This window comes from Lissotriton helveticus, chromosome 7, assembly GCF_964261635.1.
Source record: "Lissotriton helveticus chromosome 7, aLisHel1.1, whole genome shotgun sequence".
Taxonomy (NCBI): Eukaryota; Metazoa; Chordata; class Amphibia; order Caudata; family Salamandridae; genus Lissotriton; species Lissotriton helveticus.
In genome coordinates, this window is record NC_136068.1 from 85,435,197 (window position 1) to 85,461,111 (window position 25,915).

Sequence of the window (25,915 nt, forward strand, 5' to 3'; positions counted from 1 at the left end):
ATTTTGGAAAACTAGACATCAAGGGGAGTCCAGGGTGTTATGCCTTGCATGGATCCCATGACGTTTTCCTACTCACAATGTTTTGCATACCTCAAACTCTACCTAAAATCTGTCATTTACCCTGCATTTCTGTGATGTAAGCTTCCAGGTTACACAGAGATCCACAAATTCCTACTGCCCAGTATTCCCTCACTTGTTCCATTAAAAAACACTACTAGTGTCAACAACAGGAAAAGCCTCAAAACAAAATGTGGAAACATCAACATTTCCGGTCAAAAAACTAATCTGGTTTGGCAGTAGGGGCAGGCCCGGACTGGCCTTTGCAGGCACCGGGCAATCCCCCGGTCGGCCGCGAGGGTGGGGGCCGGTTTTGGACTCCAGGCGGCCGGTTTTGTTACAGGGTCGTTTTTTGCAGCACTGTAACAAAATCGGCCGAAAACCGGCCCTAGCAAAGAGCGCGGTCGCACCCCCCAACCCCCCCGGGGGGAGGGGGGGCCGGCCGAGCACTTTGCCAGGGCCGGTTTCGGTTCCCATTCCGGCCCTGAGTAGGGGTAGTTGCATTAAATGGGGCCTGGCTCGGCCACCACTGAGGGAAAACCACCAAACCCACACATTTCTGATGCACAAATCCCATGAGGTTTCCAGACCCACAATACCCTGCAAACCTCAAAGTTTGCCTAAAATCACAAAAGTTCACAAGTTATCTCACATGTGCCAATAAAAACTCTGCGCCACTTGTGTGCTTGGGCTTTGTGTCCGTGATAGGAATGGGTCAAACTGAGGCCAATAGGAGACCCCCACATTGACCTTGGTTTGATCTGTTCCTGTCGTGGGCACTAGGCCCAGCTACACAAGTTGCACAGTGTTTTTATCAGTACAAGTGGGGTAACGCTGGTGGTAGCAAATTTGAGGATTCCTGCGCATTCAAAAAAATTTCCATCAAAGAGATATAATGAAAATTTGTGATTTGAGGTAAAGTTTGAAGGTTGCAGGTTGAGAAAACCTCATAGGATACGTACAAGACACACCACCCTGAATACCCTGGTTGTTTGTTTTCAAAAATTACTGTGGTTCATAGGTTTGAGTGGCTGGCTCCAAAGCACAGCCCTAATACAGTGGCGGCCCCATTGCTTATTTATCGATGTAGCGCTTTAGCTCCTTTTGGGTCACTGTCTCTTGGCCCATTCAAACAAGTAGGGTACCGTTCTTATCGAAAGACATGTTGAAACTCAAGGGGTTAAGGAATTTGTGGCTCCCTGCAGATTCCAGAACTTACCATCACAGAAATCTGAGGAAATGTTTTTTTTGTCAAAGTTTGAGGTTTGCAAATTATTCTGGGTATAAAAACCTGGTGAGAGCAATGCAAGTCATCCTACCTTGGATTTGCCCAGGTGTCTTGTTTTAAAAAATGTGCAAGTTTCCCAGGTTTCCCTAGGTACCGTCTGAGCTAGGGCCCAAAATCCACAGCTACCCACTTTGCAGAAAAGAGTCAGTTTTCAGTGGAAAATGTGATCTATCCATGTTGTTTTGGGAGAATGCTGGGTAGAAGTACATTTGTGGCTTCCCACAGATTACAGAACTTTCCATCACAAATGTGAGGAAAATGTGTTTTTTGTGTCAAAGTTTGAGGTTTGCAAGGGAGTCTGGGTAAAAACCTGGTTAGAGCCAGACAATTCACCCCACCCTGGATTCCCCCAGGTGCCTAGTTTCCAAAAAAGTTTGCTAGGTTTCCCTATGTACCAGCTGAGCTACGGCCCAGAATTTAACGCTACCCATTTTACAAAAAAAAGGGTTAGTTTTGAATGAAAAAATGTGATGTGGCCATGCTACATTTTGGGCCATTTCATGTCGTTGGCAATAGGCCTATTCCCACAAGGAAGGAACAATTTTCATCAGGAGACTTGGGGGAATGCTATGTGGACTTTCGGTATTCACAGAAGGCATTTAGGAGTCCTATAGTTAGGAGTCCTAACTTTACTACTAATAAATTAAGAAAAATCCTAATTTTAAGACTTTCGGTATTCACAGAAGGCATTTAGGATTCATAAAGTTAGGACTCCTAACTTCTGTGAATACCAAAATGAGTAAGTGCCTTCTGTGAATACCAAAATGGTAGTAAGTTTAGGATTTTGTCTTAAGTTAGTTCTGTGAATCGGGCCCATCGTTTTTAAAATTGTAAAGGTTTGCTAGGTTTCCTGAGGCGCTGACAGAACTAGGGCCAAAGAATATACAGCTATCCATGCTGGAAAAAAGGGTCTGTTTCAGTGGGAAAATGTGATGCGCTTTAGTATGGCTGTTCATTGTGATGTAGTGTGCAGTTTTCTATTTGGAACGTAAGGCATAATCCTGTGAATGGTCATTCCTGGCCACTACTCAGACCTATCCGGATGCCTCCTTTGTCGTGGGTCCTTAACTTTGGAATAAACCTACAACTTTATGAGCCAAAGACTCCAGTAGTATTTATGGTGATGCTGTCTTAACCGCATACTGCATCTGGGTCCAGGAGTGGGGTTAATTTGGCTGTAGCTTGAAGACTTCTGATAACGTGTACAAGTAACTCACCAATAAAAATGTGCTTTAAATTACAAAAGAAGATATCGCACTGTGGGACTGTACTGCGTGAGTTCCTGCATGATTGGGGTGTGCAGTGCCTGTTTTGTTCTTTTTATCAGCCATCGGAAAGAACCTTCTTGGGCCAGATGTAGGAAGCCTAATACCGGTCGGTAACGGACGAAATTACCGAATATCGCCCCTTACCAACCGGTATTAGGCTTTTGGGATGTAGGGGCCTAATTTAAGAATTCTGTAATTTACCGAATCGGTAATTTAAGGAATCGGTAAATTACCGGATTCTTAAATATCAATTCGGTAAATTACTGAATCCTTAATGTAGGAAGCACTCAAGTGAGTGCTTTTCACTTGTAAGGATTCGTTATTTACCACCAACTACAAGTTGGTGGTAAATAACGAAAACCGTTAAAAAAGCATTTTTGTGCTTTTTTTAACAGTGCCATGTGGCAGACATACATGTATGCGTGCCACATGTGCACCTATGCACTATACGGGGGTGCAACAGGGTGTCAATGTGACACCCTGCCACCCTTGTAGATCTACCCCCTATTACCGATTGGGTATTTACCGAATCGGTAATTTTCATTCATTCCTATGGGCCTTCCGGCCCATAGGAATGAATGGGGAATACCGATTCAGTAAATACCGAATCAGTATTTACCGAATTTTACCGATTCTGGAAAATTTACAGAATCATTATTACATATCATTTACCGATTCTAAAATACTGATTCGGGAAAAATTCGGTATTTAAAATCAGTAAATGATATTTACCTACATCTGGCCCTATATTCTTACTCCGAGAGCTCTAGACATTGCTGTACTAACTGCTGGTGCCATTGTGATCAGGAGACTTGAGGAGCTGTTTCCAACAACTGAAGTTTTTCACTGCCTTTGGAATTCTCTGCAGGAGTTCGTGGAGAAAACTGACGTGTCAGCATATCTTATACAAGGCTGATATCCAGTGCCATTGCCATTGGCTTCTATACCCATTCTCTTCCCTATCGGACCAATCTGGTCAACCTCTCCCTCTGTCAAGGCTCCCTTCCTGTCCCCTTCAAAACTGGGCAGGTCAACCCTCTGCTTAAAAAACCCACTGCTGATGCGAATGACCTCAACAACTTCCGCCCCATCACTAACCTACCCTTTCTTGCTAAGATCACAGAAAGATGAGTAGCGAAACAACTCTCTCGTCATATCAAGGACAATAATCTTCTTGACAATTTTCAGTCCGGCTTCATCCAAAACTGCAGCACTGATACAGCCCTGCTGCAAGTGATTGATGATGCGCTGTGAATACTCAACTCGGGGGGGGTGAGGGGGGGTCTTGTCTGACCTTTCTGCAGCATTTGACACTGTCAGTCACAACACTTTCCTCAACACTCTTCAACAGAGAATGGGCAAGGAGGGCACTGCGCTTAAATGGTTTGCTTCCTTCCTCTCTGATAGATCCCAAATGATCAAAATAGCAAACAGTCTTTCATCTCCTTTGGCGGTAGTTCAAGGTGTTCCTCAATACTTGCACCCACCTTGTTCAATCTCTATTTAGAACCCCTGGTAAATCTCCTAAGTAAATCTGGGGTCCGCAATCATCTCTATGCAGACGACACTCAACTCTACCTCAAGGTTGCCTCCACTCATGATCTCTCCGTCCTAAGCTCTACTCTGGACTCCATTCATAACTGGATGTCAACACATCAACTGATTCTGAATCCCTCCAAAACTGAATTCCTCATCCTCTCCTCCTCACTTTCTCCTCCCCCGGTTCAATCATGGATGGATCAGATGAATCTATTTAACAATAAACCCATCATTGTCAACAGCACAAAATCCCTGGGTGTCATACTCGACAAAAAACTCAATCTAATCTCCCACATCAACTCCATTGCAAAGTCTGCTTGATACCAACTGCGCCTTCTTTGGGGAATTTGTCGCTTCTTCCCGGAGCAAGACCTTAAAACCCTGGTCCAATCGCTGGTCCTCTCCAGACTGGACTACTGCAATTCTCTTCTCTCTGGCCTCCCCAAATCCCACCTGTCCACCCTTAAATCTGTTCTCCATTCAGCAGCTCGCTTCATTTATGAGGCCAAAAGAAGCGACCACATCACACCCATGTTATTATTATTATTATTATAAATTTTATAAAGCGCTTGGTTACACCTGCTGGTGTGTCCCCGCGCTAAAATCCACCCTGTTATCCACCCTCCGCTGGCATCCCATCGAGGCAAGATCTATCTACAAGACTGCCTGTATCACCCATAAAGCCTTGCACTACTTCTCTCCTCGCTACCTGGTGAATAAACTGAAACTCTCTGGAGGCTCTAGACCATCACGTAATGCGGAAAATGTACTGCTTGAACCTCCCACTTTCAAGAAGGAAAGATCGATGGCCCAATCCTTTTCAGGCAATGCGGTGAGAATCTGGAACCCACTTCCACCTCAGCTCTGGACCACCCCCTCCTTCCAGGCCTTCAAAACTGACCTCAAAGTTCTCCTCCTTCAAAGACACTTCCATATTTAATTCACACCCTCCCTATTATCTGAAGGAAGACCTTCCATTATAGAGAATCCTTTTCTCCATGACTATGGAAGTGCCTTCCCAGTGTGTTCTCCCATTTATTGCAGTATTATCCTTCTACCTGTGTTTGGTACTCTTTTGTAACATGCACACGTAACTTTCTCTTATAACACACTGTTTGCTACCTCTTACATTTTGTTCGCTTTAGATACTTGCACAAGTGCCACCATTGCCTACGTAACGTTTGTTCTTGTGTTTGAGTGTCTGACATTTATTGCAGTACTATACCTCTATTTGTATTTTATACGCTTTTGTAACCTGCACACATGTCACTTTTTACTCCTGTAATGCACCGTTTGCTACCTCTTGTATTTTTGTTTGCTCAGAATTGTTACTTTTGCCTCATGTAAATTAACGTTTGCATTTGTAATTTGTTCACTTATAATTTTCTCCTCATTTATCAGTTCTGTTCCTATTGTGAAGCGCTCTCACCCCTTCGGGTAAAGTCCGTGCGATATAAAAACGCATAACATAAATAAATAAATAAATAAAATGAAACACAAGTTTCTCTACCGATGGCCTGATCTGCACATCCGACGTCGCAGGGATGCCCAATGTCACACGTCAGCAGCCATCTTTATTCTGGACAAAAAACCCTTTAATATGACTTTTTTGTGCACTTCCGTAACATGGGGAGCATTTTATACAGTGTTTTTTTCTTTTTCTCTCAGTGGTCCCTCTGGCTGAGGGCGTGTTCTAGCAGCGGTTTCCTCACCATTGTTGTTGCGTCTACAAGCACACCTTGTTTTTTTCTACGTCATTCATATATTTTATCAGCATTCCTTTTTTCAGGTCAGCTGTTTCACAGGTGAGAGTTGATATCTTCTCTTTCTCTAGTTATGGCAACAGTGTAAGGAGCGGTTCAACTATCTCCTTTTTTTTAAAACCAGGGAAACCTGACATTACGTGGAGAGAATGGTTGCGCATTATTGAAAATTATCTTGTAGCTATAGATGATCTTGCGTACTCTCCTGTTATAAAGTCTGCACTTTTTTTTAATCATCTTGGTATTGCTGGTCAGAGAGTAATTTGATAATGAACCTGTTGTGCCAGCTCCATCAGATGATATGTGTCCTGGAATGCATATATAAAAGCTAAGGAGAAGATGGGGAAGCTGTACAAGGATGAATTCAGGGTTCTTCTAGAGATACATTTTTTGTTAATGCAAACAGGCTGTTGAAAAAAACAGTTGAGGAATACATAGCTACCTTGTGTGTGCTGGCATCATGCTGTGAGTTTGAAAATAGAATAGATAGCTACATAATGGATCAATTTGTATTCAATTGCTACTCTAAGAAAGTGCAAGAGAGGCTAATAACTTGCAAGAACCCAAGCCTAGATGAGACTATTGACATTGCAAAGAGCACAGAAAGAACGATCATGACTACACAGGTCATAACTGGACAGGGAACCAATCAATTTAATGCTCATACTGGTCTGTCAACTGTCAATTACGTGTCAGATGAATCTATGATTGGAGCAATCAGTAAAAATGGAATACCCAGAAGGAGTATTCCTGTGTTTTATAGGTGTGGTTCACGGAATCACATGGGAAACCATCCTATCTGCCCTGCACTAAGAAGAAGGTGTAATCATTGTCGTAAGAATGGGTTACTTCCAAAGGGTGTGTAAATGTGCTCTTGCAACGTCTAATAAGATCAAAATTAGTCATGCGGATATGTTGAGCAATCCTACGGAGGTGAAGGACTGTGCTGACAGGTTTGCCAATGTGTGATTAACAATTGACATGCCTTCTAATGAATCGTCTAAACAAATAAAAGGACCTTTTTGTCAAGCTACAGTGGATGGTAAAACCCTTACTGTCATGGCGGACTCAAAAGCTCTGGTTACCATTTTAGCGGATTCTACATTTTTGAGATGATGACCTGATGGCATAACATTGGTTTCTCCAGATATCTGCCCCAGAGTTTTTGGGGAACAGGATGTGGAACTGTTGGGGTATTTTATAACACCCTGAGAATATTTTAGCAGACAAACAACCACCAAAGTCTACATAGCTGTCAGGGGCTGAGACATTATTGATTGGTTGGACTTGGCTAAGCTGGGAATGTATTTACATCCAGGCCATGAGAATCAATTGTCTTAGGAGAAGTACCTATTATATCCAATGATACTCAAGTAGAGGTGACACACTTTATAGTTAATAGGTTCCCTAGTGTGTTCTGTGGTACATTTTGCACAGTTAAAGGTTTTGAACACACAATTAAACTCAAGAAAGACGCATCACCAGTTATTCACAAAATGCGCCCGGTGTCTTTGAGCATCAGGGCAGATTTGAAGTTACTGTTGGAGAAACCCACGACTGAGTGTGTCATTGCCCCAACCAACTCTTCAGCATGGGTGTCTCCAGTAAGTCTGACTCAAAAATGATCCAGGGATTTAAGGTTATGTGTGGATTTAAGGTCCCTCAATCAAAACATACTTGTTGATTGCCGCCCGCTACCACAAAATTTCAACAATAGTTCTTCATTCTGCCTACCACCAGATTCCTCTTAGTCCCGGCTCACAAGCTTTAACAACATTTGTCATGCCTTATGGGGCTTTTAAGTATTTGATACTCCCGTTTGGCTTAGCGTCAGCGGCAAGTGTTTTTCAAAAGATGATGGATACTCTTTTTAGTGATGAACACCAAGTACAAACTTTCCAGGAGGATATCTTGGTCCACACTAAAAGCGGAGGAGCACTTGATTGTCCTGGAAAGAGTGTTCAGAACCCTGGAAGAACGTGGCATGACAGTGACATTTGGAAAATTTAATCTATTTGTCCACCAAGTTGAATATTTGGGAGATACAATTTCAGCGACAGGTATCAAGCCAAAGCTTATAATGTTGAGGCCATTAAGAGTGTACCCTCTCCCATGGGTAAAGTTGCACTGAGATCTTTCTTAGGTCTCTGTGAATATTATGCATGCTTTGTTCCATTGTATGCTCTCTTGATTCAACATTTGGGCACTTTACTTCAGAAGGGAACTACATTTGAGTGATCTTCACAAGTTAATCAAGCTTTTGAGAGCATTAATGGTCTGGTAATCAATGTGCCAGCACTGCAACTGTATAATCCTGAAGGTAGTTCTTTTATCATTGTTGATGCTAGACTCAAAGGATTAGGTGCTGTGTTTGGACAATGGGTGAATGGACGAGAGAATATAGTTGCTTTTGCTTCTTTCACTTTATTTGATGCAAACTACCTATTACAATACTATTGAGCACGAGGCTCTTGCCTATGTTTGGGTGGTGGACAAGTTTAAGATGTATATTTGGGGGACAGCTTTTTTAATGTGTTCACCGACCACAAACCGCTGGTCTACCTATTAGCTGGAAATGGTTTGGGAAAGTGTCTGCATGCTTAGTAAGATTACTATCAAAGCTTCAGGAATATAATTTGTGTCAAATATACTCAGAAAGGAATAACCTTTAAGGCTTATTTTGTTTTGCATTTGCCACTTTCTATTCCCTTTGATGTAGGTGGAGGCGATGAGGAGTGTTTTGTCGCTGTGGTGGATGTCGTGGCTGCTTGTGCTGGTATAATATCTGAGAGTGATTGGTTGAATGCTACTGATCATGATGATGTTCTTCAGCAAGTGTTTTATTACACAAATGTTGGTTGGCCTTATGGTAAAATAGTTAGGCAGGTTGCATAGTTTCGCACAATTTGCCTCAGAATTATTCTGTGAGATTCAGATTTGTATATGGGGGACTTTATTTGTTCCACCTTCCACGCTACATGTGCACATAACTACCATGGCTCATGAAAGTCACTTGGGCATATCTGCTACTTGCAAAAAAATGAAAATGTATTTTTGGTGGTCTGGGTTGGACAAAATGATGTCAGCTTTAATTAGAAAATGTCCTCAGTGTATAGTATCAGGTAAGCACTGGTTAGCCTCTACCAGGCCTCTCCATCATGGTCCTCTTCCCTCTGGTCTTTGGGTTAAAGTAGCTATGGATTTTTCTGGACCTTTCCAGTTGTTGCCCACTGACCAGACGTTTTTAATAGTCTAAGGACAGTACTCAGACCAATCTTAATGTTTCTTTTGTTGTGGGTCCTTAACGTTGGAATAAACCTACAGCTTTATCAGCCAAAGACTCCTGTAGTATTTATGGTGATGCAGTCTTAACTCCTTACTACATGTGTCCATGTTGCGTTTTGGACCGTTTCCTGTTGCAGGCAAAAGGCCTATCCACACAAGTGAGGTATCTATTTTATCAAGAGACAATGGAGAATGCTAGGTGATGGCAATTTGTGGTTCCCTGCAGATTCCAGAACTTTCCATCACATAAATATGAGAAAAATTAGTTTTTTTAGTTAAAGTGTGAGAATTGCAAGGGATTCTGGGTAAAAACCTGGTGAGAGTGGCGCAAGTCACCCCACCCTGGCCTCCCCTTGGTGTCTAGTTTTAAAAAATTTGCAGGTTTGCTGGTTTTTCCTATGTGTTGGCTGAGCTAGGGTCCAGAACCCACCGCTTCCCAGTTTGCAAAAAAAGGGAACGTTTTGGGTGGTAAAATGTGTTGTATCCATGTCGCAGGCACAAGGCCTACCCTCACAAGTGAGGTACCATTTTTATCGGAAGACATGGGGGAATGCTGGGTGGCGAGACATTTGTGAATTCCCACAGATTACATAACTTCCCATCACAGAAGTGTGAGGAAAATGTGTTTTTTAGACAACGTTTGAGGTTTCCAAACATTGTGGGTAAAAATAAAAACCTGGTTAGAGCCATGTAAGTCACCCCACCGTGGAGTCCCCCAAGTGTCTAGCTACAAAAAATGTGCTAGTTTACTAAGTTTCCCTAATGCCACACAAGGGTGGATGGACAACTTCTTTGAAAATCAACATAATTTCAGTTGGATGTCTTGAGAATCTACTGAATGTTGTTACTCTAATGCCTGTGGACATTACCACTTGCCACATCGCTTTTATTGGGGGTCGACAATTTATTGATCAACATTGACATGCATTTCGGAGTATGACCATTGTCGCATGTATGTAATTGACCTGATGACATGAACTTTGAATACAACTTTGCCCTGAAGAAGTCCATGGCGAAATTCGTTGGCTGTTTCTGCTGTAAAATTGGCAACATATATTTTATACAAGAATACATGAACAAAAAAGAATAAAAAGAAGAATTGCACACACCTTGGAAATCTATTTGAAAATTTGTTCATATTTGTTCATATTGTTATTACTTGTGGTGCACCTTTACTGTGTTTCAATATTTACATGGATATTGGTACTTAAAACTATAAAAAGTAACTTACCTGTGAAGTAAAAGCCAGAAAACTTTGTTGCAATGTAAAGCTCCCAATGTGCTGACTGCAATGATAAGACCCACATTGTATCACCTACAAAGCAATGGTAACATACCCCCGAGATATGCACAAAATCCCTAAGACCCAAGAGAAAACCCAGAGCTTAAACAATTTTGTGAAGGATTGCTGGCTTTGGACCCAAGACCCATCCTGTGGGTAATTGTGTAAGAATGTTGGCTGTTGCAGATGTCTCTTTCTTACCTGAGTGTGGAGACAGCATGTGATCATTACAGGTGAGGCCTCCAGATTGGACTCCTTCACACCTACAGAAAGAGAAAAACTGTTCAAATCATTCCTAGCACTGGGGGTGGGGGGTTTCCATTCCTAGGGTATTCCCTCAGGATGAGCGCACCCTTTTCTGAAGTTCTCATCAAACTCTGGATCAGGACCTCCCATGAGACTAAAATGAAAGACCAAATGAAGCAAGGACCTGTGACATATTGATGGAGGATATGGAGCAGCCAGGGGTGACTTACTTCAAGGGGACATTTGCACCTCACTCATTCGCTCCTTTCAGATCTGGGTTTCCTCTTAAATCCTAAAAAATCTATGCTCGTTCCCACTCAGAAAATCGAATACCTAGGCTTTCTCATAAATTCTTAGGATCTCTGATAACAAAAGCATTATTTTTGTTATTATGCACATTGAGCCAGGGTATGGAGCAGCCAGGTAACTTACTTCAAGGGGACCCAGTGTGAGGCTGATAAAGACCTCTGTTTTATCATCTCTTACCCTGGCAAATGCATCTCTGATCTTGAAGTTCAAGACCCTGCAAAGAGTGCCTTTCTTGTAAATGTCCCCACAAGGTCCAGTGTCCCTTCTGTCAGTGACCACCTAGTGCAAGCAACTCCTGGGTCAGCGTTCCTACCCTGATGAGGGTGCCAGCTGCTGTGTTCACCACCTTGGTGAGAGGAATCTTCAACTTAGTGGTCACCATCCTGGTTGGAGAACCCAGGGGCATATTACCAAGGGGTGGCGATAGACAATTATCGCTGATTTAGCTGCCGTTTTTGGCCTCTACGCAGCGATAATTCTATTGCCCTATTAGCAAGCTGTCGCTAACAGCAGTTAGCGACAGCTTTTAGGCGATAGCGAGCGGTTTGGGGCCGCTTTGCATGTCAGTGATGTTTATCGCTAATGACATGCAAAGTGGGCGTACCCAACTTGTTAGCGACTGAAAGCAGTCGATAACATCGCTATCGCCTATTAACAAGGCAGGCGTAGCATTGGAAATATTCGCGCTAAGCGCGAATATCTCCAAAAACTAACGCCTGCTCAGACCAGTTCTTAGCCATGTTATCCAATGGGAGGTGGGTAACATGGCTAAGAGCATTTTGTCGCTAATGCGTGAATATCGCTGTATTCTCAGCGATATTCACGCTATCGCCGGAAAATTTATCACTTTGGAGATAAACGATGCTAATAGCACGTTATCTCAGCGATAATTTCCGGCGATTCTTAGCGATAAAAAATTTGTTGCTAAGCCTAGTTAGCGATAAATATCGCTAATCGTTGGTAATATGCCCCCCAGTTCTCTGGGTGTTTTCCTACTGCTAGTCCCCTTCATAGAGGTATGCAAGGGTACCTTCCGCTGCTAACACCAACAATCCCCAGGGGAGGGCTTCATTTCTGCATGGAGCCCATCTAAAACCCACAAGCTGTCTTTGAGACACTCAACTTCCATGCAGAGCAAGTGAATGCCAAGGGTCCAAGCTGATTCCATGAGACAATATACCCCAAAAACAAAGAGAGCAAAAACATAGGCTCAGAAACCTACTGCCAAAATCTCTTTTGAATATATACATATCTCACTACAAACCTTTTAACCACTTTTAAATGAATACATCCATACTCACTTCCGGCTGTAACACTTGGTGAAATTACTTTCCGAACTCCAATTTGAGCATATTTGGGTCTGACTACTTTTGAGTGGCGTTGGGTGCATGTTCACATTTTGTAAGGAGCTATTTTTGTAGGATTTATATTTTGTAGGATATATATTTTGTAAGTAGATGTTTTAGACCATATGTTTTAGCAGCTCACCTTTATTTCATCCATGTTTTGTGATGCTACCCCTTGCGATGAAATACTGAAATACGTACCCTTAGTAAAGAGGACCCCCTCTTTACACCACCTGAGCTTAGGGTTCACTGGATTGAACAGATGGTCTGAAATGCTCTAAAGCCATCAAGCTTTGGGCAGCAGGTATGCTCCCTTGCAAGAGCAGGCAAATGACACAAACCTCGGGAGACAAATGCTTAAAGAAATTACAATAGAAACAAAAAGAAAGACGTACAGGTAGAAGAGGACCAGCAGCAAATGCAGGCTGCCCAGGGTCCACAAAGGAGGCCCTCCTACGAGGGCGGCCCCCCTGAGTGCCACATGAGGGCACACGAGGCAGCTGCCCAGGGTTTGCGACCCCCTAGGGGTCCACGTGCCCGCGTCACTTCCGGGCAGGAGTGGGTGGGGGGCGAGGTACAAATACCTCTCCCGCCCACTGGGCGTCCTCTTTTGCCAACTGCCCTGACGCCGTTTCCCTCCCTACCGCTTACCCGGCGTATAGGCAGGGTGTGGGGGGGGGGTTTGTCTAACTTATTATTTTGTGTTGCAGGTGGAGTTTCAGGGCGATCCAGAGGCTGTAAGGTACAGAGGGGTACCCTCAGCAGGAGCACAACAAGAGTGCAAATGCCAAATATCCCCAGGGAGGTCCTTGCGTTGGACCCTGGAGGAGCGACGACACCCCGTTAGTCCTATGGGGGTTGTGGACCTGAGCAAGCGGGCGGTTGCCTGGAACGCTCCACCCTCCTTCTGGGGGCATGAATAATGGGGTGGACTGGCGGTCCACCGGTGGGAGGGGTTATCCCCGCCCCCAAATCTGGCAAACACCGATTGGCTATGGCCACGGTGTAATTTGGCTAATCAGGTGGACAGGTTGACGAGGGGCTGCCTGCCCTGGGATCGCCCGTAAGATAACCCATCATATTGGCATATTTGTTAAGCAAATAAACCTGCAGCAATTTTCTCCACATAGAAGGTGTCTTGTCTGTTTATTTCTCCAGGATATTGCTGTATGGGGGGATGGGGAGAGCTGCCGATATTGGCACTATGCAGGCTGCCTAGGGTCTTCGAAGGGGACCCTCCTAAGAGGGCGGCCCCCCTTAGTGCCACATGAGGGCACTCGAGGCAGTCGCCCAGTGTTTGCGACCCCCTAGGGGCCCGCATGCTCTCGTCACTTCCGGGCAGGAGTGGGCATGGGGCGAGGTACAAATACCTCTCCCGCCCACTGGGCGTCCTCTTTTGCCCACTGCCCTGATGCTGTTTCCCTCCCTACCACTTACCCGGTGTACAGGCAGGGTGTGGGGGGGAGAGTTTATCTAACTTATTATTTTGTGTTGCAGGCGGAGTTACAGCGCGATCCAGAGGCTGTAAGGTACAGAGGGGTACCTTCTGTAGGAGCACAACAAGAGTGCAAAGGCCATATATCCCCATTGAGGTCCTCGCGTTGGACCCTGGAGGAGCGACGGTGCCCCGTTAGTCCTACGGGCGGTTGTGGACATGAGCAACCGGGAGTTGCCTGGAACTCTCCGCCCCTCCTCTGGGGGCGTGAGTAATGGGGTGAACTGGCAGTCCACCGGTGGGAAGAGTTATCTCCTCCCCCAAATCTGGCAAACACTGATTGGCTATGGCCACGGTGTCATTTGGCTCATCAGGTAGGCAGGCGAATAGGGGCTGCCTGCCCTGGGATCGCCCATAAGATAACCCATCATGTTGGCATATTTGTTATGCAAATAAACCTACGGCAATTTTCTCCACAAAGAAGGTGTCTTGTCTGTTTATTTCTCCAGGATATTACTGTATGGGGGGATGGGGAGTGTTGCCGATATTGGCACTAAGAGGCATACTCACTGGATGACGTCTTCACATCTCCCCGACGACGCATTGAAGATTCCCTCAGCCCCACAGTCACCAGCAGTTGTCACTTGTCCTGTATGGTGCAAATAATTACAGATCTTTGGTTGGAAATGGTAGGACTGGTTGATTGTCAATTCCACCCTCCTTCCTGCATCACTGGGGACTTGTCTGCAGTGAAGGGATAAGTTCCATAGAAGAGGATGGTGTTGCAGAAGTGGAATGAGCCACAAAGACAAGGAAATGTTGGCAGCGGTGGCTTCATTTAAGAAGAAGAAGAAGTGGTGAGAGAAATAGGATAGGTTGAACAGATGGAGAGATTCTTGCAAAGTGCGACTAATTGCAAAGAGGAGGAACCAGTGGCAGCAGTGGAATAGGTTGCGTAGATGAGGAAATAACAGAATAGGATAGGTTGCAAAAAATGGGAAATGGTGGCAGCAGTGGGATAGGTTGCATAGATGAGGAAATAATGGAATAGCATATTTTGCATAAAATGGGAAATGGTGGCAGCAGTGGGATAGGTTGCATAGATGAGGAAATAATGGACTAGCATAGGTTGGGAAATGTAGGCAGCTCTGGCATCATTTGCAAAGAAGAGGAAATGGTGGACCACCTGCATGCATAGCATAGAAGAGGTACTGGTCTCAGCTATGTGAGAATTGTGAACAAGAGCACAAGATGGAAGAAATCAGATGAGGCACAGACAAGAAAATGGTGGCAGCAGGAGAATAATTTGCAAAGAAGAAGAAATGTGGTAGCAGGGGATCTTTTGCTAAAAGAGGAAATGATGGACGAAAGCAGGCGAAATGACAGTAGTAAGATGAGGAGCAAGAAGAGGAAAATGTGGCAGCATTGGGATAAGCAACACAGAAAAGACAATTGTGCAGCAGGGGGATAAGTTTAAAAGAACATGAAATGGGGGCAGCAGTAGGAGAGCTTTTGAAGAATAGATTCACAGCACTGATGGCAGGGCAGGACCAGAGGGGCTGCCCTTAAGGAAGTGTACAAGTGTGTAAGTGTGTTGGGGGCAATTCAGTCTCACTTGTTGCTGTCGCTGTGCTCCCCACTGGCGTGCATTCCTCACACTGGCCATCCTCATCGCGACTGCAGGTGTAACCTTCGCGACAACCACAGCTTCGAGGGCGGTCACTTAAACACTTGCTGGTCTCCACCAAGTAACGATCTGGGAGAGAGATGCGAAATGAGGCATGATAAGATGACACTTCTAAGCATGTCTTGGGATAGGGATGAGTAAAATAATTATAATATAGTATTCTGTAGAGGAGCAAGAGGTGGAAAGGTAAAGGAGGTCAGAAATGTTGCAGGCCCAATATGTCAGAACAGCAGGAAGGACAGAAGCATGGGGAGACAAAAAGGAGTTTCTGGAGAGCCCAGAGATTCATGGAGAAGAGACACATAGGAAAGAAATCAAGGTCAGGTTTATGAAACTAGGGAAAAGCCAATTCCACTGATAAAAGAAAGAAGGAAAGTAAATCCATTGGAAAGGAAGAAAAGAGGGAAAGGATGAATACCTGAATCCCTAGGTGTGAAAGGATGAAGAGAAAGAAGGATGGGGATAGTGCCACGTGTGTACAAGAAAAAAAAGGTGTTTTTGGTAGTATGCCCACCTTTAGCTCAATAAGGCAAAAAGGCCAGGTGAGACACATCCAGGGTGTTAAAGAAGTGGGAGGAGCCCAGGTACACGTAAATCCATCTTACCTGTGTTACACTGGGTCCGGCAAGGGAGGCATGTGTAGTGAGAGTTCCATACGTCCATGTATGAGCCTGGCAAGCATGGGGCACACTGTGTCTTCCGAGTGGCAGAGCACTTGGACTGTGCAAACTGTCCTGAAACACAAGAGACAGTTCTAGGATCAAGTAAGCCACAGGCTCTCACACCCCTGGGTTTCTTCCTAGATTCCCCAATTGCTCACCCCTTTTATGAGGGAACCAACCTTTACAACGCAACTTTTACAACGCACTACCATTACGATGAAACTTTTACAACGCAACATCCATTACATTGCAAGCCATTACAACGCAACCATTACAACGCATGACACTACAACGCATACCACTACAACGCATGTCATTACAACGCATAACATTACAACGCATAGTACCCTTCCACTATCCAACACTTACCCTACTGTTGCACCCCCTTGAGTTAGAATAGTAATTTTTACCCCTACACTATCCAACACTTACCCTACTGTTGCACCCCCCTGGAGTTAGAATAGTAATTTTTACCCCTTCACTATCCAACACTTACCCTACTGTTGCACTCCCCTGGTGTTAGAATAGTAATTTTTACCCCTACACTATCCAATACTTACCATACATGCAATGTAATGTTATGCGTTGTAATGGTATGCGTTGTAAAGGTAGTATGCATTGTAATGGAATGCGTTGTAAAGGTAGTTTTTAAAAATTTGTTGTAATGGCATGCGTTGTATGCAATGCGTTGTAATGGATGTTCCGTTGTAAAAAATGCGTTGTAAAGGTATGCATTGTAAAAGTATGCGTTGTAACGTCATAAATCCCTTTTATGACCTCTAGCCTTCACTCAATTTCTATAACCCTTGTGCTTCTATCCCTTCCTATCAAGTTCTATATCTCTCTCTTCTCATTCCCCTCCTCCACACCTTCCTCTATTTTTCACCCACGTCATATATATATTCATTGACAAAGGCCAGGGGGCTGAAACGCGTCGGTCAGTTTGTTGTTGTGGCTATATTGTAATTGAGATCAATTAAAAATCGCTCCTGAGTGTGCAGTGTTTGGGTGGAAACAAGGAAACAAAACAAAAACACAAACAAAAACAAACTATATATATAAGTGGAAGCTGTGCTTTTATTGTGCTTCCTTTACCTGCAGCCCCTTGCATATACTTCAGGTCAAAGCACCCTTTCTGATACCTTTTCCCATAGGCAGAGCCCTTCTTATCTTGCTTGGGGTATCTGAGTGTTGAGCTTATAAAGGGGGAGAGGGTGAAATTAGGAGCAGAGGTAAGAGGCAAGGAAGGCGGATTGGTTGTAAGCCAATCCCATGCTGCACACAGTCGAAGACCATGAGCGGCGAGAATTAGCCATGAGCTGGGGTTTGGGCTCAGGACCTGGCCCACAGCCAAGCCCTCACACACGGGCAATGGCAGGGGTTGGCGTAGTTAAGTATTATAATGTAATTTCACTTCACTTTAAAAAAACAAAACTAGAAATTCACTGCAAAAAGACAAAGGTTAAAGTGGTATTATAGTCAGGTATGGTAGTAATATCCTACTTTGCATTAAAAAAAACTCTGAAATTTTATGAAAATACACAAAGTTTAAAGCAGGGTTCTCCAGAGATAGTCCTGGAGGGCCAGATCAATGCCAGATTTTCTAGATAACTTCAATTATCTAAATGGAGATATGCTAAAAAGCTGGCATGGATCCGGCCCTCCAGGACCGACTTTGGAGAACCCTGGTTTGAAGTGACGTTATAGTTAGGTGAAGATGTCAGTTTAAAATGTACCATTTTAAAGTGAAAAAAACACTGAAATTCACCAGTTATTTCAAGTAACTATAACTTGCACCCTTTGCCATTCATTGCTTTTGACCTCATATATTACATCACTCATGACATGTTCTATGACATAATTGATAACATCACTGATGACATCTAAAATGGCATAATTGATGACGACACTGTGTATGGCAGGGCTGCGAGTGACTTGCATGAAGTGAACATTTAGGTCGTGATTCACAAACTGCAGTTTGTTGCATGTTTTATCGTGCTACAAACCTTCGCTGCAAAGTCCTATTTACAAAATGCACTTTTGTAGTAACTTACACTTCTGTAGTGAATTAAACTTTCCTAGTTCGTCCCTACTTGCATTATTTTCTATGGGACGATCTTGCAGTACAAGTGGTTGGCCATTTGTAGTATTAGACTTACTACAAAGGAAAAGTTACTTCTAAAGTGCTGTTTGTGAATGCCGAAAAGTAGTAAACTTACTGAAACGTGTATGCTTACTCAAAATTGAAGTTACATGTGTGAATCAGGTCCACAATCTTCTGTAAAGTGTTTACTCAAAAGTGTGAGCATTTGACTTGGAAAATTACAATTTTGAGGGTTCCATATACGAAATATGGATTGCACTTTTCGGGTACATAGAGTCTTTGTGTATGGATCTAAGAGAGGTGATAGTGTTCATAGAGACCTTCACCTATTAAGACACTGTGTATATATATATATATATATATAGAGAGAGAGAGAGAGAGAGAGAGAGAGAGAGAGAGAGAGATAGAAAGAGAGATAAAGAGAGAGAGAGAGAGAGAGAGAGAGAGAGAGAGAGAGAGAGAGAGAGAGAGAGAGAGAGAGAGAGATAAATAGATACAGCACTGAAAAGAGCAACTACGGTCCCACTTCATCCTTATTTATTAATTAGAGATCTGCCTCTTTTTCTGTAAGATGAGTTACCTGGGCGGCACTGCCGGCAGCATCGTCCTTCGTACCAGTACTCATGTGCTGTAACATGGCATCCTCCACCATCAGACCAGTATGGAGAAAAAGCCTGGGGAAGAAGCGTGGATACAATTAGCACATATCTGTACATTTCCACTGGTATTGTTCACTTTCTTCCAAATGTTTGGGTAGATGAGATTTTTGCGAGGAGTAGATAAAGGCTCACGAATCAAGGTTAGTTGAATGTAGTGGACCAATATATCATCCATTTCAATGTCGCCAACCCACACACCGCTGTTCACATTCAGCAGAGCACCCTCCGCTGCTGCTGAAGCAAAATATCCGATAACCAATGGACCAATGCTCTCTGTAGCTCCAATGCCGACCCTGCCACATTCCTCAAACAGAGTGTCAAGAACTTAAACACCTGGATCATGAACTATGCGGACAACATCGCCCCCATCAAAGACATGCAACTACAGAAGTTTCAAGAAACAGACCTGTTGGTACACCGAAGAACTTAAAACAGAAAAACGCATCTGCAAACAGCATGAAAGAAGGCGGCGCATTAGCAAGGACCTCACTGACAGGACTTATTTCAAGACCTCCCTAAACCGCTACCACCGGCTACTAAGGGAGAAGAAAAGAGATGCCCTAGCTGCTCGCATCGATTCCAGCCCCATCCACATCAAGGAACTCTTTAACATTGTCAGGGAGTTCTATAACCCAGAGAACAACTTCACCCCCTCCCTGGAGCTCTGCGACAACCTCGCCAAATTCTTCCATGACAAGATCACCACCATCTACAAAAACTTCTAACCCCAGTCATGCCCTGACTTCCTCAACCTATACACCCACACTGCAACCAATACAGACCACCAACTGACCACATGGATCCTGCTCACACCCCAGGAAACTGCGCCATATTCAACTCCACCCACTCAGGAGGCCACAAGGAACCCTGCCCACGCCACATCTTCAACCTCTGTAGCAACAGAGTCATCCACAAACTCATCTCTCTGCTCAAAACATTGATAACCATGCCACGTTCCCAGAAGACTGGAAACACACGGAGGTCAAACCCCTACTCAAGAAGCCATAATCCGACACCAGCGAACTCAAGAACTGACGGCCCATCTCCTTACTCCCTTTCCTGGCCAAGGTCCTGGAGAATGCCATCAACAAACAACTAACCAAACATCTCAAGCAGAACCATCCTCTTGACACCTCCCAGTCCGGGTTCCACAGCAGTCACAGCACCGAGACCCCTCGATCGAAGCCACTGATGACATATAAGCCCTCCTCGACCGAGGAGAGACAGCAGCCCTGATCCTCATTGACCTCTCAGCAGCATTCAATTCCGTATACCACCACATGCTGAACAATAGGCTAGACATCGCCGGCATCCTCTCAGATGGATCGCCTCATACCTCACCAGAAGAACTCGGAAAGTCCGCTTTCATCTCTCTACCTCCGAACATTGGGAAATCCTCTGCAGTGTCCCTCAGGGCTCATCCCTCAGCCCCACCCTCTTTAATACCTAAATGACTCCCTTGGACAACATCCCACGTCCCACAGACTTAAGATAGTATCTTACACAGACAATACCAAACTCATCCTCTTCCTCTCCAAGGACCCCACTGTAGCGTCTTCCCCAGCCTGGGTACCCACTGACGACTACACCACACTCGGAGCTTAGTATTACACATCTTTATTCATGTGCGTGTAACTGTGAACTCAACATTCTAAAACAGTATTCATTGCATTCCGCTCTAATACTTATGTCACAGCTCTACGGAGTCCATCTGGAGCTAAAAAAGTTCCGCCATTGCTAACTTGCCAGACACTACACCCACCACCACCAGAACCAGATTCCACTGGTGCATGATGAGCAGTGCCAACTGGATGAGAGAAAACTGCCTGAATCTTAACACCGACAAAACATAAGTACTGATCTTCGACAACCACACTACTCCCTGGAATGCTTCCTGGTGGCCTGCGGAACTAAGACCAGCACCCTCCCTGTCGGACCACGCCAGAAACCTTGCCATCAACCTTGACAGCAAGCTGATCATGAAGTCCCAGATCAGCACAGTCTCCTCTGTCTGCTACTTGATTCTGTGCATGCTACCAAAGATCTTCAAGCGGCTGCCCCTGAACACTAGACGCACCGTCACTCTAGCTCACATCACTAGCAGACAGGACTATGGCAACACTCTCTACTTTCGAAATGCCGCACACCTCCAACAGAGATAAAAGACCATTCAGAACGCAGCAGTCAGACGTGTCCTCAACCTCCCCTGATGGACCCACATCACTCCTCACCTCAAGAAACTCCCCTCCCAGTACAGAAGAGATGCCAGTTCAAGCTGATGACCCACGCATGAAGGCTCTATACAACCTAGGACCGGCCTACATCATCCACCACCTCAACTTTGACCAACCTGCCAGACAAATACGCTCCTCTTCCCTCTCGTTTGTCCACATTACCCGCATCAACAGAAGCACAAGTGGAGGGTGCTCCTTCTCCTACTTTGCAGCAAAAACATGGAATGGTCTTCCCATGCGGTTCAGGACTTCTCCTTCTCTACCCGAATTCCAAAAAGCATTCAAGACCTGGCTATTCGACTGATTCCTTCGGTCCCTACAAGCAACTGGATACCCTATTGGGCATTAGCTGTGTCATCCAAATCAACTGATTGATTGCTTGATTGATTGATTGGTCTTATAACTCCCTGGCACCCTATTGTGAGACTTTGTGAACCCTACATCGTTTGTCTCCTGAAAGACTAGGCATTTTTGCCCATTCATCAGTTGTGGTCAAGTGATCCCTCTGGCTCCCATATTCTGTAAATGCCTCAAGTTAACAACAAAACCAGCTCATGGCCTGCTAACTGACGTATGGCACTGCGGCCACTCCATTAAGGACAATAGAATGGTCCAAGTGGTCGAAGGATGCTGTTACATCGAGCATCACCAAAAAACATCTGCTACCATACCTGCCATTTTGATTGCTTTATCACAGAACCTCAAGTTTCAGTTCCATGTCATGGCTAGATTTTCTAGAGACCCCTGATTTATCATTTTCTCCAGCATCTTTGCACGAGAGGTTTGCGGGTATGTCGGCCTTGTTTGAACTGAGATGGAATGAAGCTCTCTTGAATGGAAAGATTAACCAGTTCACAAATAAGTGGGATGAGTTATGCTGTGAAATTCTTTTTCAGCCAAACTGAAGTTGGGTCATCTGGGGGACCTGCAAGCCTAAGAGTTTTCAGGGTGTTCTCTGTCTCCTTTACAGACACAGCCCTCAATGATTGATCGATTGGGTCTTCTAAAAATTGCTCAATAGTCATTGGACATGGTATTAGGGTGCAATTACCAGTCACGTCCTTTGCCACACTTAAGTTCTCAATTTTCTCGATGATCACATAAGGTTTGATTGATTGCCATTGTCCAGCCAAATTAGTCCTTATGGCTTCACCTATTACATCTATGATAATGAGATGCAGGAAGTGAAGTAGTCGATGCAACAATACTATCGCTCTTTTCGTTTCCTGTAGCACTGAACTAGGTCAGCGGATGAGCACAAATTATCTTGAGCGGTATCTGCAAAACACATCCGACCATCTTTAGTGGCCCGGCGCCCAGTATGGTGTCAGAAGTGAAGAACTTGGCTGTGCTGTTCTCTGTCTTCTTCCACATAACGGTGCAGAGACCAAGGCTTGCGGGTGCGCGTTTGTTGGATAATAACTTACTCCCTAGCAGCATTCAATTCCATGCGACAGCTTCATCTAGTGCTGGAACTGTGTATGCTGGGATTTGTAGCCCATACTTACATTACTAATAAGGAAACTATCGGTTGCAGAAAGAAACGCACTAAAATGTGGCTAAAATACACAGACTAGCTGGAGGTATCACACATGGCGTCAGGCCACTTGGCGGCTACATAGCCTGGTCTATCTAGAGATGGTGTTTACTCCTCAGTTGTTCCACCAAAATAATGTTGCCTATGAGTGTTGAGTGGGTGTCAATTAGACCCAGTGTCTGGTGGGGCCTGGAGCATGAGATGTGCCAGGGTCATCTGCAGCATGGAGATTCAGCGGTGGCAAAAACACCAGATGAAGGCTGGGTGGTTAGTAGCAAGGGCGATGGGCTGGAGTAGAGCAGAAAGCAACTGAGGGTGATGGGATGGTTTATTAGAGAGCTGGGGATTGGACTGTAAGGGACAAAGGCTATGAGCAGTCCAGTATTAAGTAAAGGTTGGTTCAATTAAATGAAATAACAGAGGCCGTCTAAAATTCTAACTCATTAAAATAAAAAATAATTCTTCTTTCAATTAGAATGGCTTGATGATTATCACTGAAGTGCTTAATGTTTCTCACCTGCTTGATGATTATCACTGAAATGATGGATGTTTCTCACCTGTTTGATGATTATCTCTGAACTGCTAAATATTTCTCCCTTGCATGATGATTATCACTGAACTGTTTGATGTTTCTCGCCTGCATGTGGATTATCACTGAAATTATTGATGTTTCTCACCTGCTTGATGATTATCTCTGAACTGCTTGATGTTTCTCACCTGCTTGATGGTTATCACTGAACTGCCTGAGGTTTCCCACCTGCCTGGTGATTATCAATGAACTGCTTGATGTTTCTCACCTGCCTGATGATTATCTTTGAACTGCTTGATGTTTCTCACCTGCTTGATGATTATCACTGAACTGCTTAATGTTTCTCACCTGCTAGATGATTATCACTGCACTGCTTGATCTTACTTACCTGCCTGATGATTATCACAGAACTGCTTGATGATTCTTAAAATCAAAACCATTAACAGATCAGAGTGGGATGTGCACTAAATACCTGACCTAAATCATCAATATATATGTATAATTATGGAACAACATTCCAGGGCAGCTAATCATATGTGAATGAGTACATCCTTCACAGCGTACTCTGAGATTATCACTTCTAGGGAGCACCCAAAATCATAAAAAGGAGAATGAGTAACCCAAAATGATTAACCCAAAATCACAAGCTCTAGCCGCGTCCCCCGCTGCCACCCGCCGAGACTCTGCTGTATGCCAGGGGCACACCAGAAAGGGCTGGTGATTGATGGCGGCGCCCTCTGCTGACGACGGCGCCGCCTCGAGACCATCTTCACTCACCAGCTCCGGGGGCCATACCTCCGCTCTCCGCGACAGACGGGCCTGGGCCCGAGGGCAGAGATGTGCCCCCCCTCCCCTTGCTGGCCGCGCTGCTTCGCGCCAACGGTGGCCTGACTCCAAGATGGCGCCCTTGGGGACACGCTTCCTACGACCGGCAGCCACAGGCTCCAGGGACACCAACGAATGCAAGGGCGGATGAACCCACACACAACTCACCGGGAGCCAGCGCGACCGCATCAATAGCGTCAACAGGGCCTTCACCCCACACGCTCAACGCCACCACCCACATTGTGTTTAACTGGGCTCTGGTGAGAGGCCCCTCCTTCCCTTCAAACCTTGTTTCAAACTTTGCTGCCTCCCATCTCTGCCTGGGCGCCTGTGGTCTTTCTCCCCTGACCCTCTGGTCTCCGGATTGAACTCCTCTGCCCCAGCTCCTCATGAACGATGAGGCTATGACTTTGCTTCGGTCTGCCCTTCTCCCCCAATGCTGCTGGCTATATCAGCCCTCTTCCTGGACTTTCGGACTTGGACCTTTGTGCTCCCCGCCATTTTCTTTGTATGACTCGCCTCTTCTTCTACCTTTCTCCTCCGCCATTTTAGCGATCTCTGACCTCCCCCTCTGTCCTTTCGACTTTCCTATTGTCTCTCCTGTTGTCTCTGACACACTCCTCGCTGTCTTATTCACTACTATCTGCTTCCGTCTCTCGTTTATCTCACGTTCCTGCCCTTCTCTGTGACTCTTAGAGTATATCCAGTCCTATCCCTTCCCTATGTATATAGAGATAACTCTAATCACTAGTATATGCAGTAGACCTTTCTACTCTCTACCATTCCTATGTGACTCTTAGAGTATATCCATTCGTATCCCTTCCTTATGTATAGAGATAACTCTAATCACTAGTATATACAGTAGACCTATGTACTATCGAACAGTCCTATGTGACTCTTAGAGTATATCCAGTCATATCCCTCCCCTATGTATACAGAGATAACTCTAATCACTAGTATATGCAGTAGTCCGCTGTGCTCTCTACCATTCCTATGTGACTCTTAGAGTATATCCATGTGTATCCCTTCCCTATGTATATAGAGATAACTCTAATCACTAGTATATGCAGTAGACCTTTGTATTATCTACCATTCCTATGTGACTCTTAGAGTATATCCATGTGTATCCCTTCCCTATGTATATAGAGATAACTCTAATCACTAGTATATGCAGTAGACCTTTGTATTATCTACCATTCCTATGTGACTCTTAGAGTATATCCACTTGTATCTCTTCTTTGTGTGACTTTACATCTTGTACATTTGCAATTTTTTTCTGTTTGTATCCTTTTTGTAACGCATGTAATCCTAAGTCCTAATGTTTTGCAACTGGTTCTTATGTAAAGCGCTCTGACACCTTCGGGTAAAGTTCGCGCTATATAAAATCGCATAAATAAATAAATAAATAAATAAGATTTGGTCTGATGAAGTAGTTGGGATCTGAGCCTGTCATTTTGACACTGACCAGTATCTTCTCTTGTATCCAGTTTTACACCAAACAGCAATGGCTTGTACATAGTGGTCTCTCAGAAATAAATAAGTTCACTGATAACTTGGATCACCACAAACCACATGATAAATCAACAGCACACTATATACATAATATTACAAATTCAAGTTAGACTGCACCAGACTGATTCAATCTGAAAAGGTGGGATGGCACAAAGGAGAATTACTTTTTCTGAACATGCCTGCACACTCAGCCTCTTTTACAATGTCTTGATCATCTTCTGTGACCAAGTGTAAACTGTGTCCTGTTTGTTGCTCCACACAGGAATCTGAGGAACGTGTGATGTTTTCTTGTTCTGTTTATTCCAAGCCAAGAGCGAGATGGGTCGTCCCACTATGTCGAATTTAAGG

General features: G+C 44.4%; 1 protein-coding gene across 1 annotated transcript in view; it reads right to left on the reverse strand.

The window, feature by feature from the left end:
• LOC144766633 (uncharacterized) overlaps positions 1–25,915 on the reverse strand; it is a 93,482-nt gene that overhangs the window by 61,881 nt on the left and 5,686 nt on the right. The window contains exons 2-6 of the mRNA XM_078650419.1: positions 18,852–18,945; positions 16,111–16,239; positions 15,434–15,574; positions 14,389–14,467; positions 10,684–10,745 (exon numbers count right to left, since the gene is read on the reverse strand). Coding sequence (XP_078506545.1) covers positions 10,684–10,745; positions 14,389–14,467; positions 15,434–15,574; positions 16,111–16,239; positions 18,852–18,945 — 505 coding nt within the window. The remainder of the gene's footprint in view (positions 1–10,683; positions 10,746–14,388; positions 14,468–15,433; positions 15,575–16,110; positions 16,240–18,851; positions 18,946–25,915) is intronic.